The following is an 18,664-nucleotide window of genomic DNA, read 5'->3' on the forward strand; positions in this document are numbered from 1 at the left end:
ACACATTAAGGTTTTTGCACATAAAAAAAAACATGTAGATTATAAAATCCAATGTTTTATTATAAAATAAACTACCCAACATTATAACGGCCTACAAGTCCAACTGAAATGATTCATTAAACACTTAGTTGATTGACAGAACTGTTTTGATCGTTTCCAGTTTCTAAAAAGTGAGGACTTTTCTGCATTGAGTACTTTTACCTTTAATACTTTAAATACATTTACTTTTACTTCTAACAGAGTGTTTTTACATTGTGGTATTAGTACTTCTACTTAAGTAGAATATCAGAATACCTTTTCCGCCACTGATTGTGCATTACATTACAATAGGACTTTCCATTCCATTCTATTTCCACTGATTTTATCATGCTACAGAATTCTTTCCTATTTTTGTCTGTCAAATCTAAGCTTAATTAATCAGTAATTTCAATCACAGCATTGTATTACTAAAGCCATGGAGGGCTGAGATTTGTCGTAGAAATTCTTCTTGTTCTCTTAAAAAGTGCAGAGTCGTTCGGTGTGTTGAATCAGAACCTTTATTGCCTACGTGATCACGGGGAGAAGTCGCTAGAGTTCTATCCCGTTCCTCCAAAGTATCTCCCCTTATATGCACTCTTTAATCCACAAAGAGTCCTCAGAAAGGAGACGTCTGAGTCATGCATATAACAATACATTTCCTGCATTCTTCCTGAAATCACAAGTCATGTTAATGTCCTTCACCCATTTTTTTGCTTCCCTGGTGCCGTTTCCTGACCATTCGTATGGAAAACATGGTGATAAGCAGTTTGGTCTTCTGTGTTGCCGCGGAATTCCCTCACCGTAATATTACATGCTACAATCTATAATCTAAAATATTTATTTCTCACAGATTACAGTACGTAATGTAGGTTTTCATTTCAAGCCACCCGTTCAACGTTCAACGTTCGAATGGCATTTTGGTTGGAATCAAACCCTGCAGGATGTCCGCCCTCCCTGGTACATGACTGATCATCCCTTGACTGTGAAAGGTCAGATCTGTTACCTGGTAGATTGGATCCGACCACATCCTCTCCAGGTTGGGCGGGGAGTTTTCATCTATGTTCACAGTGGAGCAGTACTGAAGAGACTTCCACTCAGTCAGGTGATTGTAGGCCTCCATGGCAGCTATTTCCCAGAAGTCTTTCTCAGACTCAGAGGGCTCGTCACCACTCCAGTGCTCAGTGTTCAGAGCCTGCCAGTATCATCAGAATCATCTAATCAGAACACTTTATTGATCCCCTCAGGGAAATTGTTCAGTTACAGTTGCTCACAGTCAGATTTAAGGCATAAATTTGAGTAAGAAAAAACAAGTCAATAAGTGTAGAAAGTAACATAGCTGAAGTGCAGAAATGAAAAGTGAAGTATGGAAGAGAGTATGCAATTCAACACTGAAGTTCTCCACACACAGCTGTCAATCTAGTAAAACTGCACCATCCACGTGCATTGACATGCTTTCTTATATCCATCCATCCATCTTCTTCCGCTTATCCGGTAACGGGTCGCGGGGGGAAGCAGCTCCAGCAGCTTTCTTATATTAGTAGTATAATATAGTTAGATTTATTGTATTGGGAACAACTATACCTCATTGTAAAGCTTGACAGCTTCTGCAAAGTCAGTGTTGGCTTCAGCTTGAAGCGCAGTGCAGGTGATCGACTTGGTCCCGACTTTACCACCAAAGATGCCGCGCACAACATCATAATCCTCCAAGGATCTGTAAAGCCTGGAGAACAGGGGAAACAAGGAGCCCGCTACTTACTACACTTAACCAAAGCAATGACAAGATTCATCTCAATTACAAGACTGATCTGTACATGTACAATGTAGCTGCTGACAGTTACAATCTGACAAAAACTGGAGGAACAGATGTATGGTACACACATTTCTCTCTACAACTGTCTCTATTTTTTTTTGTATTTTGGGCACCACCTAAGCCGAAGGAATTTAAAATCAATGAAAGCATCAAAACTAATTAAATGACTTTTCTCAGATCTAATGATTGTAGTTGGTCCCCAGTAGACTTCTTCAGCAAGTTCTGTCTTTAAGTTTTTTGAGTGTTTTTATTTATCAACTGCTCTAGCTTTTCAGACCTTTTAGACACAGATGTGGGGAATAATGGTGTAGAATGATGTGAAATTGCATACGTTTTTATTGAAAGAAACGTAATATTTTCTTGAAGGAGAACCCCTAAACCCCCCCGGCCAAATACGTGCACCTACGTCTTCCACAAACCAAGGGAAGCACACTGTCCTCATAAAATAAATGTAAAATGGTGGTATGTTACTCAGCTCCCAACATTCAGGTGCAAGCCAGCACTGATAGAACCATTATCACGGTCAACACCAACATTGTAATACCTTGCCAGGTGGATCCATTTATTGGTGTCTGGGGGGATTTCTTTGCGTCCTCGGGAGCGTTTGGCAGGAGGCTGGTCCTGGCCACCAGAATGCAACAAGCCCTCCTCCAGCAGCAGGATGCCCGACGGCTGCTGGAGGCTCATCAGGCAGGTGGAGCTGATGTGTGCTGGATTGAGCTGCTGCAGCTCCTTATGCTGGTGGCACATGTCCTAACAACACAGCCAGCAGAGTATTAAAAAGGTATAGTAAGCCATGTTTAGGATTGGGCGTTGAGAACCGATTCCTACTTGGAATCGTTTCAAAAATTACGATTCCAGTAGAATCGTTTCTTTATTGGAATCGTTTGGAATCGTTTAGAGGATTTGGTTTCAAATCTGATCATGGGTTCCAAATTTAACAAGTTTTGGTTTCCGTAGCGGCCAGGCGCTTGTTGTGTTGCAGCCATGGAGCACAGTAAGCAGTGCTCTAGTGTGTCTTTATTTTACGTTGAAAAAGCCCGGTAAAACTGCAACCCACCATTGAATCAAAATAAAACGTTCCTCTTATTTGTGAAATAAGCATGTGACCCGTTTCAACTCCAACCCTCAAAGAATCGGAATCTAGAATCGATAAGAACCGGAATCGAAAGGAAGAATCACAATTGGAATCAGAATCGTTAAAATCCAAACGATGCCCAACCCTAGCCATGTTCATCAATTATACATTTTGTCAAATTCAGGGAATATCTCCTCACGGTCACCTAGCTCTCTATTTTCTGTGTGTGCTAGGGCTGCACGGTATGAGGAAGATATGCGAAAACGTTGTTGAATATCGCGATAACGATATTTCTTGCCATAAATAAATGGATATTAAAGTTTACTCAGTTCTGCATTTCTGCTACTTTCAGTATTCTGCTAAAACACAACAACTTGCCTGTTGAATTTAAAACAGACAAAAGGAAATCAGAGGCAGCGTGTGAATTTGTCGGCCGGCCAGTAGTTATCTGTCCGTGAATCTGGGGGGCGGAGCTTGTTCTTTGTTTGGCAGTACTCGCACCTTTAGCTCAAACCCAGAAGCCTTATTTATAGTTTTGAGTTGGACTTTTATAATCAAGCTATACAACAACAAGGCACCTAAACCTATACAGTATAGAGAATTATGGATGAGGCATCATCACCCAGAAAAAAAGACTATGCTCTAGAAGAAACTGGTATATTAATGTAAAGATCCTAAAACCTATGTAAATATAACAATTACATAGGGCTGTCAAATGATTCAAATATTGAATTAAGTCACATGATTGTGCATAGTTAAGTTTTTTTTTTTTTTGCCGTTTTCTAAATGTACTTGTTTTTAATGCTCAAGTGGTATTTGAGACTCAACGTACTCCAGTGGTAAGTCAATTATGGATGTAACGATTACCGGTGTAACGGTAAACCACGATTAAAATGTTGATGATAACAATTACCGTTTTCATTTAAAATATCATTATTATCACGGTGGATTACCACGGTGTGGAAACCCTGTGTTTAATCCTTCCCAGCTTCATCCTGAAGTTGCCGTGCAGGCGCACTGCGTAGCCTAGAGTGCGTTTCTTGAAGTTGGAATCATGGCGGAGGAGATGACAGCGCTCAGGACATTTGATGTTAAAAGTTGCACTTTTGATAAGGTTTTGCCTATATTTTTGTAATATAATAAACACTGTTACACTTTTTGAAACTATTTCAGCTTGTGTAGGCCTATCAGTGCTTTCTGAACATATTGAACATCACTTATCAAATACCGCGATAATACCGAAAACCGTGATAATTTTGGTCACTATAACCGAGGTTACATTTTCATACCGTTACATCCCTAAAGTCAATTCACATCGACAGTACATGCCAGGGCTGCTCGATTATGGGAAAAATCATAATCACGATTATTTTGGTCAATATTGAAATAGCGACTATTTAACACGATTACTCATTGTCTTTTGGAAAGATGTTGCAACTATGGAATTTAAAAAAAACTGTGAAACAGTTAAAGAAATCAACTTTTTTTTTCACTTACAGTACAAACAAAAGACAGAAAGAGTTTACTTGCAAAACATAATGTGCAAAATAATTGTTTTTGTGATGATTAGGAGCCGAAATCTTAATTGCCATTCAAATTTCGATTAACTGCACAACCCTAGTACACACAAATAACTTTAGTCTTGTCCAGAGAGCCATTTGGAAGGGCTTTGAAACTGAACTTGCCATTTAAAAAGACCTCTGTCTTTATCCACTTCTGCTCAAGGAGCCTTGTTTCTGCTAGCCAGTCATAAAGGTACTGCTGCTTGGCTTTCTGATTTCCCAAACTGCGGAGCGGCCCAAATCACAGAACGCACGTGTGTTAATCGTGCGAGTGGCGTTGAAAGAAATTTACATCTTATAACTTATTTATCATGTTAATTTTGACAGCCCTAATATTAATATTTACTGGCTATTAATACACAGGCACTACTTTCATTTTGACACCATCAATGAATTGAATGCTGTTAATTTTTCGGATTCAAGACCTTGCCAGCAGATTGAAAAGATTAAAAAATAGTGAAATAATCTCCAGGTCCTACCTGCACACATGCTATGAATGGAGGGAAGCAGAGGGTGCTCTTGCTCAGGAAAGTATTCATGCTGCACCGCAGCTCCTCTTTAATCCTCCCGCTCTCGCCTCTCGCTTTGAGCTTTTCCATTTCTTGGAGGATTCCGGCAAACAGGGAGCTAAACAGCTGTTTGGCTAAAATGGGATCTCTCTGAAGGAACATATAAAGGGGAAAACTATCCATTAGGTGTGATCAAAGCTGTTTGTTTTCTGTTTTTTTTTTGTTTTTTTTTGGGGGGGGGGGGGGGGGGTGTAGATGTACGGTTTGTATTTATTTGTATTTACAGCCTGACTACTGTGTACCTTACCTGGGCCAGTGCTTGAAGGGGGGCGATGAGGCTGCTGTATGGGATCTGGATGTCTGGAAAGTCTCCCACTCTGTAGTTTCGATAGAGAGTCACCTGAGCCTCTTTTCGGAGCCTTTGATCAGCTTTGTCTACCTGTGGGACACCCAACACAACCACTGATAGTTAGACAAACTGGCAGTTTGGGGAAGTTAGTGACAGTAAGGACTGGGCTATACAGTAATCAATCGTCTAGCACTAAGCACTAAGCATAAATATGTTTCAGCTGGATGTTTGATACCTTTTTCTGTCTTTGTTGTTGGATTTCTCTGTGTGCAAAAGTCAAGCTGACTTTCTCCTGATCCTTGAGAAATCGGCGCCTCAATCTGAAGATGTTATTACGTTGCTCATTTGCTGCTGTTGAAATATAGACGACAAAATATACTGACATTTACAGCATTTCAATTCATTTGAAAGGTTTAAAAACAAAAAGGGATTGTTGTAGTATTGCACATCAAGTCTTTAACACAAATACAAGAACGACAAGAACATAGCATAGGTTCTGGCTTCTTGGGGCTGTTGCTTAGTTCAGTTTCCGAGCTCAAAAAAACACTCTTTACCATTGTACAGTTAAAACTGAACACAGGCGTTAATGTTAACCCCATTGACTATTTGGAAACGATATACCAGAAAATATGCCAAAGGGATATCGTTCAGGAACCGGCATGGAATTCATGACATCGGTACCAGTATCGGTATTGACCATTTTTGAACGATACCCAGCGTACGTAGAACATACTTCTAATACATATTTAAATAGGTGGGTATTTTCTTCTCAGAGACTAACCTCTGGTGCGACTGTCCACCTCATCGGTTGACGCAGTAAGGCGCCTTAGGCCAAAGCCTTCGCCTACTGGTCTCCTTGCTGCAGTTTGCTTCTCTGCCTTCTTGTCAAACACCAACAGTGAAGACAGAGACTCAGATCCAAGTGTGTAGTCTGCTAGTGTATCCACGCTGCTGCCCGTCAGCCAGTCATACACTGGACGTCGACCTGGGGGGGAAAAGAAAATTCCAAGGTAAAAATACCTGTTTTAATCTGCAAGTTCTCTGGCTGCATAGCTACAGGTACAGCACATGCTTGTAACATTAGTACTGCTTTATTGTCACCTATTACCACCTACTATTATCACCTGCTATGGGGTGGGTGTGGCTTACCGGCCTCACAGAGCTTACGAAGCGGAAGTCAACTGTCAACTGAGTGTCGACAAGTGTTTGACACCGCAACGAGGGGCAACTGGCCCAAAAAAGCTGACCCTGTTAAGTTTCCTAGACACATAGCTTAAGGGGGGCGCTATGCAGTTTTGGCCATTTCTTCGCTTTTTGTTTGCAGGTTTCTCTATAGAGCTTCCCCTACAGCTTCGGAATAGATATTTGGAAACACTGTAAAAACTAGCTTGGTCAGTCTGCCGTTTCTTCTTTCTCTGTTCCTCCGACAATGCTTTCCTAGCTTTCTGCTTCTTTTTTTGCTGGCTCAGCAATGACGATAGTGTGAAAAACTCCATCGCTACCTTGTTCTTATAGCTAGTCGGTTCCTGAATGGGCATATGTGTGCAGTGCCGTGAAGCAATTCATTACATCGCGAGACCTGATATCATGCGATACTTCCTGACGCTGAGGCTGCCGGCTCGCCGGCCGGAAGTTGCAAGGGTGTCTTTTCCGCTCACAGGCGCTAGGGGGGAGCGAGACGACCACCATTCAACACCAAAAAAAAGTCATATAACCATTCCAATGACTCCAAAGCTGTTCAGTTAAGGTAAATTAAGCTAAAAAAACCTGCATAGTTCCCCTTTAAAACTGTACCTGCTGTTTGGGTTTGGCTAAACTCTAAAGAACTCTGAGTGGCTCGGAGTTTCCCCTTCATGCCTCCAGCCTGCGACGCTGCCACGCTCTCTGGGCCTTGAGAGCTTTGGGTTTCAACAAACATGGGAGTCATCACTGTGCTCCTGAAGCGCCAGTTGGAATCAATCACATAGTCCTGGAGAGCGGAGCAATGGAATCAATACTCATCGGTAACAAAACATCAAGCTTCAAATCTCAGAAACTAGCTTACCCCGAGAGAAATAAATGCTGCAGATTTCAACTGACCTGGAAGGTACACTCTGACAGTGGATACTCAAACATGTTTCGTTGGAAATCAGGACTCTGGCTGGTCATTTCTAGCAGCAGATTGGTAGCCAAGCTTAAGAAACACTTTTCTATTCGACAGGAGTACAGAGAACGAAGCACCGTCAACATTCGCTCAAGGGTGGCAGTGGGGAGGCGCTTCTCCTGACTCCAGAAGTTACGCACATAAAGCCTGAAAACACAAAGGACTTAACTTTTATTTCAGGTAAAACACTGAATATTGCATAGTGAAATGATCAGATTACACTTCCCTGCACGAAATATGGAAGGAAAACATAAAATAAAGGCAAGTGAGAAAAAGCGGGAACTTACTGAAGGCCTTGGTTTTCTTCAGACAGTCCCTGAAGTAGTGTTTCTTTAGCTGCATTCAAAACCTCTACTGAGGTGTTGTCTTCCATGCTCTCTGCATCACTGGAGGAATAACAAAATATCATTACAGTTCACATCAGGGAAGAAACAATGGACTGCAAACAACATTAAACCTTTAAATGATGCAGTCACCAGAAAAATGTATCCAAAACAACGATGTGCTAGTTTAACAAACAGTGTGAAACCAGAACAGTCTGTTTGAGAACACAAGCCCAAAAGGCTCAGAGTACCTGTAGTTGTCCTGGATCCACATGAGGATGTCATACATCCTCTCTCTGCACACTGGTGAAGGGTGGCAGACAAAAGCCGTCACAGCTCCCAGGAGCTCCTGGAGCTGAACTGGAGTCAGCTGGGCAACAATCTTGTGGATGATATCCAGACACACTCTCTGCTTTGCTTCATCCCTAAGGGCACAGAAGAGTAATAGTAATACATATCCAAAGGTGTTATTCATTTACATAAGTGACATCGTCACTCTAAACCATCCGCGGCTAATCAGACAAGCTCCGCACTTTAGCACTGTTTGTGTGAAAGCATGCCGGGAGATTTGTAGAACAAACTACAGTGCGGTGTACAGGCTTGCAGGGTTGTATCAATCCAGAAAGACAGTTAAAGGTGCAGATCATTGAGAAGAGTATGGTGATAACTGACCTGTGGCGCATCGTCTCAATGAAGCCTGTGGTCTTCAGATGCAGAAAGATGTCTGGGATGACTTCGGCTCGACTCAGCACACACTCCAAACAATAGGTTTTTAAGATGCCGTGCAACTTTGGCAGGAGGGAGAACACATAGTTGACAAACCTGAAAAATTAAGAATAAAGCTGCAGTTACAATAAGACTCAAGACAGGTTAGGAACAGGTCAGGTCAGGTGTCTTTGCTGGTTTAAGACCGACGCAGTTGTCAATTTCCCGTCCAGCGCCCACGTCGTTTAAATAGCAAATGCACCTGCGACCATCTGAGCGCCCACGGGCGTGCTGGTCTTACAGGGAGGTGTGTTCAGGTGCATTCTTGGCATATTGCTATCTTGAGGCAGCAGAAAGTGATCGCGCTATTGACCGACAAAGAACTGGTCTAAAGACAATAACGCAGCATTTCATTGTTATTTTAATGCCTGCTTCACCTCGTGGAGTTTTGGTGGCATGGTGCTCTTGCCATATATGATCTGCTCGCACGCTTTCACATCACGCATGAGCAGATCCGTTTCTTCTCCTGAATATCTCTCCTTCCCGTTTAGCAAATCCGCCATCATAATAGTGATGCGCCAAGGTACAAATGCGCCTGGCTTTTAAAGGGAATGGGAGATGACACTCTGATTGGTTTATTGCATGTACAACCCTTTTGAACCATGCGCCTGGCGCACGGACCCTTTTTTCCGCCGTTAAACTAGCAAAAGTGGATTCGTACGCGCCCTAAATACCCTGCGCCAGGCGCTTCACACCGTGCGCTTACATCGTTAAAGTAGGGCTCTTAATGTCTAAGCCTAGGATCAGGTTAAAGGCAATTTACATACACTAAAATCTATGAAATTATTTATATTACAGGGGAATAGCAAAAAAAAAACAAAAAGCAGAACTACAGACTCACCGATCCATAAATGGAGGAAAATGCTTTGACACTTTGTTCAAGCATATAATGAACTTGTCATCCATGTCTTTTTTCTTCAGATTTGTTATCTTACTTGCTGCGAGACTGAGAAGCTCTTGACGATGCTGAGACAAAAAAAATCAAAAATGAATTTACTTTAATTCATGGAACAAATGCAATGAATCAAAAATGTAATGTATAATGACTTCACCTAAGCATTAACTCATGTGAGATCTTTTCTATTGAGGTGCTTTGAGCTCTGCTCAGACATAAACAGAAATGCAGTGTAACTTGTAACTCAACCAAACTGGGGAAGGTCTCATACATTGTCCACTTCAGCCATATTCTTCAGGACGAGGCCGATAATTTCAGCAGCAGCTGCGTAAACCTCTTTATACCTTACGAAGGACACGTTGTTGGTCAGAGACTGGATGTACCTGAAAAAACACACAAGTGATTTACTGTAAGATGCTTTGCAAGATAGCAGTATGTCAGCTACAACACACATGTATACACGCTTTAAAAGAATATACTACTCTCTATTACTCTTCCTGGCTGATTTAGCTCACCTGAACATGCAACTTCAAAAATATGATTTTTATTAGCAAATGAAATCACATTGCACAGTACGTGAAATGTTTGGAAAAATGCTAATTTAAAAATATGTCATGCATAATTCCTAAAATAATTATAATATAATAATGAATAAATTAAGTGATGGATTCTTTTCTACCAAAAATGTTGTGCGCTGGCTTAAAAGAGCAGTTCAAAAGGGGGTACAATATTAAAACAAGTTTGAGAAACACTGGTCTAGTTCAACAGATGGAGGAGGAGATCCAGACCCTGAAAAAAAGCTCTTCATTTTTATTGGACATATTGTTATTTTCTCCTATTATTGCCTTTGCATAATTTCCAAAAAGTGCCTATTTAATGATGTAATCTTGAACATAAGGCAACTAAGATATTTATAGAGATTGTTCATTGTAATAAATGCTGTGTTTGAACCCGCAAAGACATTTTGTTGTTTTGAAATGAAAACATGCTGTAAAAGTATGTACATTAATATTGGCAAGTGAAAAATGTGAGTTTGCACTCAAAAGCAGTATTAACATTTCTGTATAATAATATTTGAAAAAAATATTGTCACCAAAAACATGTTCAATGATGCATTCTAGTATATTTTTACCCATCATATTCAATTCCACACAAGGGATCGTAGGCAGGGAGGTTGTTGGCCAGGATGATTCCCAGCAGCTGGAGTCCAACAGAGTTGTCTTTGCTATTTGGATTGATGCCACGAAATCGCTCGTATATCAGACTACAAGGACAAGAAAAGAGATAAAGTCAGGGATCTGTACAATTCCACTCTATTTATAAAATACAGAAAATAATGCTAGTATACTACCAAACATACTGCCAGATATCATACATACACCAGACAGGAAGTAGAGTGTAAAGCATAGAGTTTCTCTATCGTGTCGGTTTTCTCCAGACCAGTATGTTACAGAATTACACAATAACAAATTATTGCTATTATTTATAATTAATTAATTAATTAATTAATAATTATGACTACTGCTGTCAATTTACCATCTCAAGTCAAGTCAAGTGGGTTTTATTGTCATTTCAACCATATACACTGTATATAGTGAAACGAAACAACGTTTCACCATGGATCAAGTGGTGTTACACATTTAAAAACGACATTATATAAAAACGACATCATATAAAAACAACATTCTAAACAGGCTACATTTTGACTATACATAAAGTGCAATTACTACTTACAGTAGAGCATTTAAGACGCTCAATGGTGTTTTTTGCCCCCCAACAGCTCCTTCCAGGCAGCGCTGCGACCGCTGCCTCCAAGGCACTTAACCCTAACCTTAACTTTAACCCTAACCATAACCATTGCCTAATTGACTTCAAGGCAGCGCTGCGACCGTTGACTTCAAGGCACCTAACCCTAACCCTGACCCTAACCCTAACCAGTGCCTAATCCTAGTGCCTTCCAGGCAGCGCTGCCTGGAAGGAGCTGTTGGGGGCAAAAAACACCGATAAACATTTAAGACAGACAAGGGACAGGACAGACAACAAAAGACAGGGCACAAGTAGACTTTTAACAGAGCACTGATTGTTATAAGTTAGGTTCACAGTGTGGTATGAAGGTAGAATATATAGAATTTTAGCAGCAGGAAAAAAAAAGAAAAATCTGCTTTGAAATATCACTTGGGTTTTATAAATCAGGCCTGTTGTTACAAAGGTTTTCAAATAAAAAGAAAAAGATCTTTAATCTATATTTCACCGACTAGATGGAGGGCAAGTCCCACAGGCTAGACCAAAGAATCAATTGTTCAGTGAGAGCGTGCAAGCACTACCTGTAAGGCACATGCAGACAGTCTTTCCAGCACTCCACCAGGGTGCGAATGATCTCCAAGTTGTGGCGGAAAACTGCCTTCTTGGAGTGGAAGCAATGCTTCATCAGGAACTCTAACAGCCGGTTGGCAAGCACTTCATCTCTGGGGTTATCCTGGGACAAAATAATTATGTTACTAATAGTTATTTTATATGATAATAAAATGCAACAATAGCTAAAAGAAAACTGGCATTTTTATATTAAACTGTTAAACTGAAATATCCATAGATCATGACCAAAACGGGTTGATCTATATTTGTTAACTTTAACTTAAGAACTCTTTTATACATCAGTCTATCCTGTTGCTAAACCCAAATCAGTGTGCTGCCAATTAAGAGCTGGACCCGAGGATATCATGTTTCTTTGTCATGGCTGTTGATATGTCTTCATCCTTGTACTTTATGTGTAATTATTGTTTAACTCTTTGTGTATTTTTCTTTTTATTTCTTCTTTTTGAGCGCAGCTGCTCAGGAATACAACATTAATTTCAGTTTCAATTTCACAACTAAGTTGTACGGTTAAAGGTCCCATGGCATGACAATTTCACTTTATGAGGTTTTTTAACATTAATATGCGTTCCCCCAGCCTGCCTATGGTCCCCCAGTGGCTAGAAATGGTGATAGGTGTAAACCGAGCCCTGGTTATCCTGCTCTGCCTTTGAGAAAATGAAAGCTCAGATGGGCCGATCTGGAATCTTGCTCCTTATGAGCTCATAAGGGGAAAGGTTACCTCCCCTTTCTCTGCTTTGCCCGCCCAGAGAATTTGGCCCACCCATGAGAAAGAGAGAGACGTCATGGCATTCAAACGAGCAAAGTGGCAGTTGGTCAAGGCCACCACCCCCCCTCCACCTTGCCCCCCCCCTCTCTCTCCTCCTCAATAGCTACAGACACAGAAATGGCACATATTAAGGAAAGCTCATTGTGGGACTGGCTCTAGTGGCTGTAATTCTGCACCAAGGCTGAATTTCAGGAAAGAGACTTCAGATACAGTATTAGGGGACCACTAAGGTCTATATAAAAGAGACTTCAGATACAGTATTAGGGGACCACTAAGGCCTATATAAAAGAGACTTCAGATACAGTATTAGGGGACCACTAAGGCCTATATAAAAGAGACTTCAGATACAGTATTAGGGGACCACTAAGGCCTATATAAAAGAGACTTCAGATACAGTATTAGGGGACCACTAAGGCCTATATAAAAGCATCCAAAGAGCACCATGTCATGGGACCTTTAATATTAGCAACCTTAGGGTTAGTCTATATCCACCGCGTTCCACTTCCGGGATCGCCGGAAATTCCACCGGATGCATGTCTTTTCGCCAATGTCCGTTACCTTCCGCTTTCTTTGTGTTGCAATTCTAAACTCCGGTGGATTTCTGGTTAACTGCTCCTCAGATCTCTGCAGGGTAAATCCAGACAGCTAGCTAGACTATCTGTCCAATCTGAGTTTTCTGTTTGCACGACTAAAACAACTTTTGAACGTACACACGTTCCACCAAAACAAGTTCCTTCCCGAGGCTATTTGGCAGTGGCTCCGTGTGGAGCTTAACACCGCCTAAGACGATTGTGAGTGGTTTAAAGAAATGTCAATAAACCAGAGCACATTTTTCTCCCATCCCGGAATACTGTGTGACCTAGCCAGACCCTCCTCCGCAGCGCTGTGGAGGACGGTCTGGCAAAGCGAGACTACCTTAGGGCTGGCCAGGCTTGTCCAAGAGAGTACAATGACGACGATATCCACCACCATGAAATGAATCCCCTCTCCTCCATTGTTTCCAGAAACAATGACTTGCAGGAGCGGGCCCAGCCAGTGCTTGGCATATGGTCGAAAAACCTGGAAAGATCCAACAGCAAAAATTAAATCCCTGAACAAATACTGAACACAAGAGCAGCAGAGTATGAGGTGTCACACACGGGTAGATGCAGTATCATCAAATCTATTTATTTGCATAGACAGTAACTGAATCAATGTACCTCCTCTGTGTTGATGATCAGCTTGGAGATGAAGAGTCGGATATTCAGAGGTGTTGCTGGATTTGCTAGTTTTGCATGTAGAAATTTCATCCATGGAGGTAGTTCACTCGGCACGTTTCCCTGTTTCATTAACAAAAAGAGCATGTTGAATGAAGTCCCAGAATAACATTTGTATTTGAATATATTATAGAAAGTGACTAAATCACTGTAATTTATGTAATATAAAAATATTGCATGTGAAGCCATGCGTTTGTCTCCAGCGTCACTTAAACCTGTTCAGATTAAATCTAAAAGACAAAAAGATCCAAAGTCAAAACGGCTTTACTTTTTTTTCAGCGCCACTGACCGGTTCAATTTTAGGAGTTATGTTGTTCCTCAGCATGTGACCAATAAGAGCAGTCATGGTCGCCATGCATTCATGCTGATTCAGCTCATCCATTTCTAGATCCACCATTGCATCCTGGGAGGGATTTGTCTCTTCTGTCTCCTAGATGTACAAACATACCAACCAACCTCTTATCAAAACCAGATTATAATGTATCATACATTTAGTCGCCAGCAAGGCTTTTACCCTCGGTAGGGTGGACAAATCTCTGATGTTTAGACCATCATACGACACTAAAGCATGTTACAAGCTCAGTATAGTTTTATAAGGGGAAAACGACTAACTCTTTTTGCAACGGTGTGTCTGCGTCCTTCAGGGTTTTGGGAGCTGAAGGAAAAGCTCTGGACTCCGGTGGAGAAATCAAACTGACTCATCTCCTCACTCAGGCTGCTGTCGGCCATGTAAGACTGCGAGGACAGATACACTGGCGCTTCTGTGGAAACCACAACAGAAATCTCATGAATAGGGCTGCAGTGATTAATCGATTAGTTGTCAATTATTAAATTAATCGGCAAGTGTTTCGATAATCGATTTGAGTTATTTTTTTTATGAAAAAAAAGATTCCAGCTTCTTAAATGTGAATATGATCTAGTTTCTTCAGTAAACTGAATATTTTTGAGACTTTTGGGAAACACTGATCGACATTTTTCACCATTTTCTGACATTTTATAGACCAAACATCTAATCAATGAATCGAGAAAATAATGGAAAGATTAATCGACGATGAAAATATTTTTTAGTTGCAGCCCTACTCGTGAACAAACATTATGAATAAAAAAAAAAAACCTAAATAAATTACTGGAGACACACTGAACTCTATGTCCACATTTCCCCTCAACGTAAGACAAGTCTAATAATTAAGCCTGAACACTGCGTAGTTTGGGGTGGAGATGGAGCATGCAGCAAGGTAGAACATTTTAACTGCTCTGTGACAAAGATGGCCAAATTCCCAAAGTTTAAAAACATTGTCTGTAGCAGTAAATACCTCCATTCTCCTCGCTCACTTCTTTTCGAATCATGACGTATTTCTTCTTTCTCTCAAGTGGGACCTACAGTGATGAAAAATACGAATGAACGAACCATGACTGCAACTCAAAGTACAGTGTTAAACAAACAGGTGTGTTACAAAAAAAAGCATACCTCAATTTCAATTGGAAACCTGTAGGTCCTTTCAATGTCAATAATGTTCTCCAGAATGAACTGATTCTGGACAAGGAAAGAAAAACCCAATCAGTGAAGTCCTTTCGAGTCCTCCAATCACCAAAATAGACCACTATAGAGCTCAGAACAATGTGGCTCCGGTAGTGAAAAATCACATTTATTTTCTCCATAAGGATTTGTGATTATTAGCCATGTCTATACCATCTAAGGTAGACTTACCACGAGCTACGAGACTGATAAACAATGGTTTATGCTCCTGTAGAAGCTACAAGTCCCGATGAAATCAACCTTGTTTTATTTGCGATGTCATGGAGAAGTACACTACCCACAATCCTAAGAGTAACAGTGACGTCGCTGATTGGTGGAGCTCGCCGTTACCATGGAAAGGTTTGACACACCCGTGAACGGCTAGTGAGCTGCTATCATTGAAGTCTATGATCGTTTATGTACAGTTTTGTACCTTTGCCTTTTCTTCAGTTTTGAAAATGTTTTTTTCTTTGCGTTAAATCAAATGTTTTCTGGTCAGTTTCTATCTCGTAGCTGGTTGGCTTGGTTCCAGGCTGAAAACTCTTTATATAAACATTTTCTGAAACGTCAACGGAGCAATTGAATGGGGGGGAAATCACTTCCGGAAGCAGAGCCGTTCAAAAAGTGGGCGGTCACCGTTGAGCTCTATTCCTCTCTTCTCATGGATTAGACAACAATAGATAATGTGATAGGGGTGGGGGAAAAATACATACAGCATAGTATCACAATATTTTCCGTGGCAATACTGTATCGATACACAGACGCCAAGTATCAATCTTTTATTATATATGTGTTGGTCAGTTTGTCTGCTTGACAATCCTATTTTGCAGCAATAAAATTGAAGTGAGATGAACAAAGAGAGAAACTTTTTAGATGAAACAGATGTTGACAAAGTTTTCTTTTGGGGACATCATTTGAAATTGGGAAAAATCTGAAGTTGGAAAGAAGGTAATAAATTGCAATATATGGCAGAATATTACAATATGTTTAAAATCGCAAAGTATCGTGACATAAGTATCGTGGTGATATTGTATCGTGAGGCCTCTGGTGATTCCCACCCCTATAATGTGAAGGGAAGTACGGCAATTGTAGTACATGATTCCAAAATAAAAGATGACTACAGTGGTGAAGTGAGTTGGATATAATCAAAGAAGCCAGTTGTTACCTTCTCTGGTTTCTCACTGAAGAGGAAGCCTTGGTAGAATTTGGGCTCGTTGAAGCTGCAGCTGATGACGGCGATGGAACAGTTGTATGCGGCACAGTGGTAGTGTCTCCTAAGTTCCAGGAGCTGAGTCTCACCAGTCATGTTCTCAGTGAATGCTTCAAAACATGACCTAATTGAAATCAAATCAATATTCATCATTTCTTCATGGAAGAATTAGGACATTTTACCTCACTGCCGTGTCACTTCTTGAATTGTGAAAGTGTTGGGGAGTCCTACTTGATCAAGGTCTTGGACAACTCATTCCCCTCCGTTGTGTCTGAACGACAGTAGGCTCGATTAATGCGGGATTCCTTGGAGTAAACCTCTTCTTTGGGAAGACGAGAATACAGGAGCTCCATCAGCTTGTAGCAGCCGTTCTTCTTCAGCAACTGGATCTCAAATTCCGTTTCATTTGACTGAAATTGATGAATAAATTAGCCTTAAATCCACTCCAATGTGGTCCTCTGATCTAAATAATACAGCAACATACTCGATGAATGAACAACTTTTGAACAGTCTTTTTAGAACATTAAAAAACAAGCATTACCATAAAAGTATACAACAAAATCACAATCGAAGCTACAACAGCTATAAAAGTGTTCAGTGTGCATGTCAAATTTCCCTGAATGTAGCAATGTTGAGCAGCAAACCTTCGTGAAGCGGCTGAGCAGCAAAACAATTATGTCAGAGACATTTGCCACAAAGAAGTCGCTCAGGGCCTTGGTGCTACAGTGAGAGGCCAGAGGCAGCAGAACCCTCTCGGACATGGCCTGCAGCATGGAGCTCATGGGCACATCACCCCGCTGGATCAGCCCGTATACGGTGCACAGGAGTTGCATCTGCCGCTCGCCGCTTGACCTAGTCGCACATTAACGAACACAGGGAGTGGACACAAAGCAACGCCTGTAAGATCTAGTGCAATGTAATATGATGACTCTGCAATGGAACTTGTTTAAAAGGTGCTTTAAGCGACGTTGGGTGACGTCACTTCTTGTTGACGTTCGAAGTATTGTCAAACAAAACGGAGGGTAGCTCACCCCTCCCTCCTCCTCATCCCGTCCCCTCCCTTCCGTGCACTAACCCCCCAACCCCCACCCCACAAATCCTTCTTGTCGGTTATTGGCTGGAACACTGTTTGTGTATGTTTGGTGGTGCAGGTTGGCACAGTTTGTTTTTGTTGCCGTTTGTGGAGCCTGGGCTGTCTACAGAGACCGCGTTTTTTTACAGTGTGTTCAGGGGACAGGAAGCTAGCGGATAGTGAGGAGATGTTTGCTGTATGTGACAAAAAATGTTGTAGCCTAAAAAAAGTGTGACAACGCATAGAGCACCTTTAACCCATGAATTCAAAATAACAATTTTATCGAAATCGCAATATGGACTAGTGCAATATCGCAATGTTTGTTAAAGGCAAAATCTGTGTCAAACCAATCTGAATTAGGTATTGTGGTGCTGCAGAGACCGGCCTACAAATCCTATCCTACTGACTGAAGAAAAAATCTTTGTTCGGTACAGATCCTCGCAAAAATCGAACTATAATCATTTTATTTTTAATATTTGTCAATGAAAATAACGATACAAAAATGATCATTCCCTCCAATATCGTGAATCATATCACAATCGCAATATCAGTCAAAAGAATTGCAATCAGATTTTTGTCCTCATAGCGTGCAGCCCTACTTTACTAACCGCTTGGCAATTCTTTGGAAACAGGTTTGGAAGGGCTCCTCCATGATGTGTTTTCTGTCACGGCACAGAATCCCTGCCATCAGTTTGAGCAGGAGTGGACTCTGAGAAAGCTCCAAGGCATCCAGCAACTAAAAGACAGAAAGTCCCGTAGGGTTGGTCCAACCACCCAAGCACCAACTGCAAGTAAAATCTGGTTAAACCAAACAGAGATTTTACCTTTCGGATACAGTCCATGTAGTTGTTGCGGTGAAGTGAGCCCTTGGCAAACTCATCTGACTGCATGGGGAAGTGGGCCGCCACCAGGGCGTCCAGGGCTCTCTGCAGCTCAGCCAGTGGCTCCTCTGGGAGGGTTGTGAAGAAGGGTAACACCAACAGGGCCTGACTCTGAGGATTTGAGAAAATCCGACAAAA

The 18,664-nt window shown here is 41.3% G+C and overlaps 1 protein-coding gene across 2 annotated transcripts in view; it reads right to left on the reverse strand.

Annotated features, from left to right (window-relative positions):
* prkdc (protein kinase, DNA-activated, catalytic subunit) overlaps window positions 1-18,664 on the reverse strand; it is a 55,056-nt gene that overhangs the window by 16,508 nt on the left and 19,884 nt on the right. For both annotated transcript variants that reach the window (XM_031307770.2, XM_035999444.1), the window contains exons 39-65: window positions 18,470-18,637; window positions 18,254-18,381; window positions 17,218-17,425; window positions 16,805-16,983; window positions 16,529-16,697; window positions 15,316-15,381; window positions 15,161-15,224; window positions 14,460-14,608; window positions 14,137-14,277; window positions 13,791-13,910; window positions 13,507-13,650; window positions 11,777-11,928; window positions 10,585-10,716; window positions 9,724-9,835; window positions 9,399-9,523; window positions 8,465-8,614; window positions 8,044-8,217; window positions 7,757-7,855; window positions 7,406-7,616; window positions 7,121-7,295; window positions 6,108-6,311; window positions 5,562-5,677; window positions 5,285-5,416; window positions 4,948-5,127; window positions 2,373-2,581; window positions 1,600-1,738; window positions 1,022-1,210 (exon numbers count right to left, since the gene is read on the reverse strand). In XM_031307770.2, the coding sequence (XP_031163630.2) occupies window positions 1,022-1,210; window positions 1,600-1,738; window positions 2,373-2,581; window positions 4,948-5,127; window positions 5,285-5,416; window positions 5,562-5,677; window positions 6,108-6,311; window positions 7,121-7,295; window positions 7,406-7,616; window positions 7,757-7,855; window positions 8,044-8,217; window positions 8,465-8,614; window positions 9,399-9,523; window positions 9,724-9,835; window positions 10,585-10,716; window positions 11,777-11,928; window positions 13,507-13,650; window positions 13,791-13,910; window positions 14,137-14,277; window positions 14,460-14,608; window positions 15,161-15,224; window positions 15,316-15,381; window positions 16,529-16,697; window positions 16,805-16,983; window positions 17,218-17,425; window positions 18,254-18,381; window positions 18,470-18,637 (4,035 nt within the window). The remainder of the gene's footprint in view (window positions 1-1,021; window positions 1,211-1,599; window positions 1,739-2,372; window positions 2,582-4,947; window positions 5,128-5,284; window positions 5,417-5,561; window positions 5,678-6,107; window positions 6,312-7,120; window positions 7,296-7,405; window positions 7,617-7,756; window positions 7,856-8,043; window positions 8,218-8,464; window positions 8,615-9,398; window positions 9,524-9,723; window positions 9,836-10,584; window positions 10,717-11,776; window positions 11,929-13,506; window positions 13,651-13,790; window positions 13,911-14,136; window positions 14,278-14,459; window positions 14,609-15,160; window positions 15,225-15,315; window positions 15,382-16,528; window positions 16,698-16,804; window positions 16,984-17,217; window positions 17,426-18,253; window positions 18,382-18,469; window positions 18,638-18,664) is intronic.

The sequence above is a fragment of the Sander lucioperca genome, chromosome 1 (genome assembly GCF_008315115.2).
Source record: "Sander lucioperca isolate FBNREF2018 chromosome 1, SLUC_FBN_1.2, whole genome shotgun sequence".
NCBI lineage: Eukaryota > Metazoa > Chordata > Actinopteri > Perciformes > Percidae > Sander > Sander lucioperca.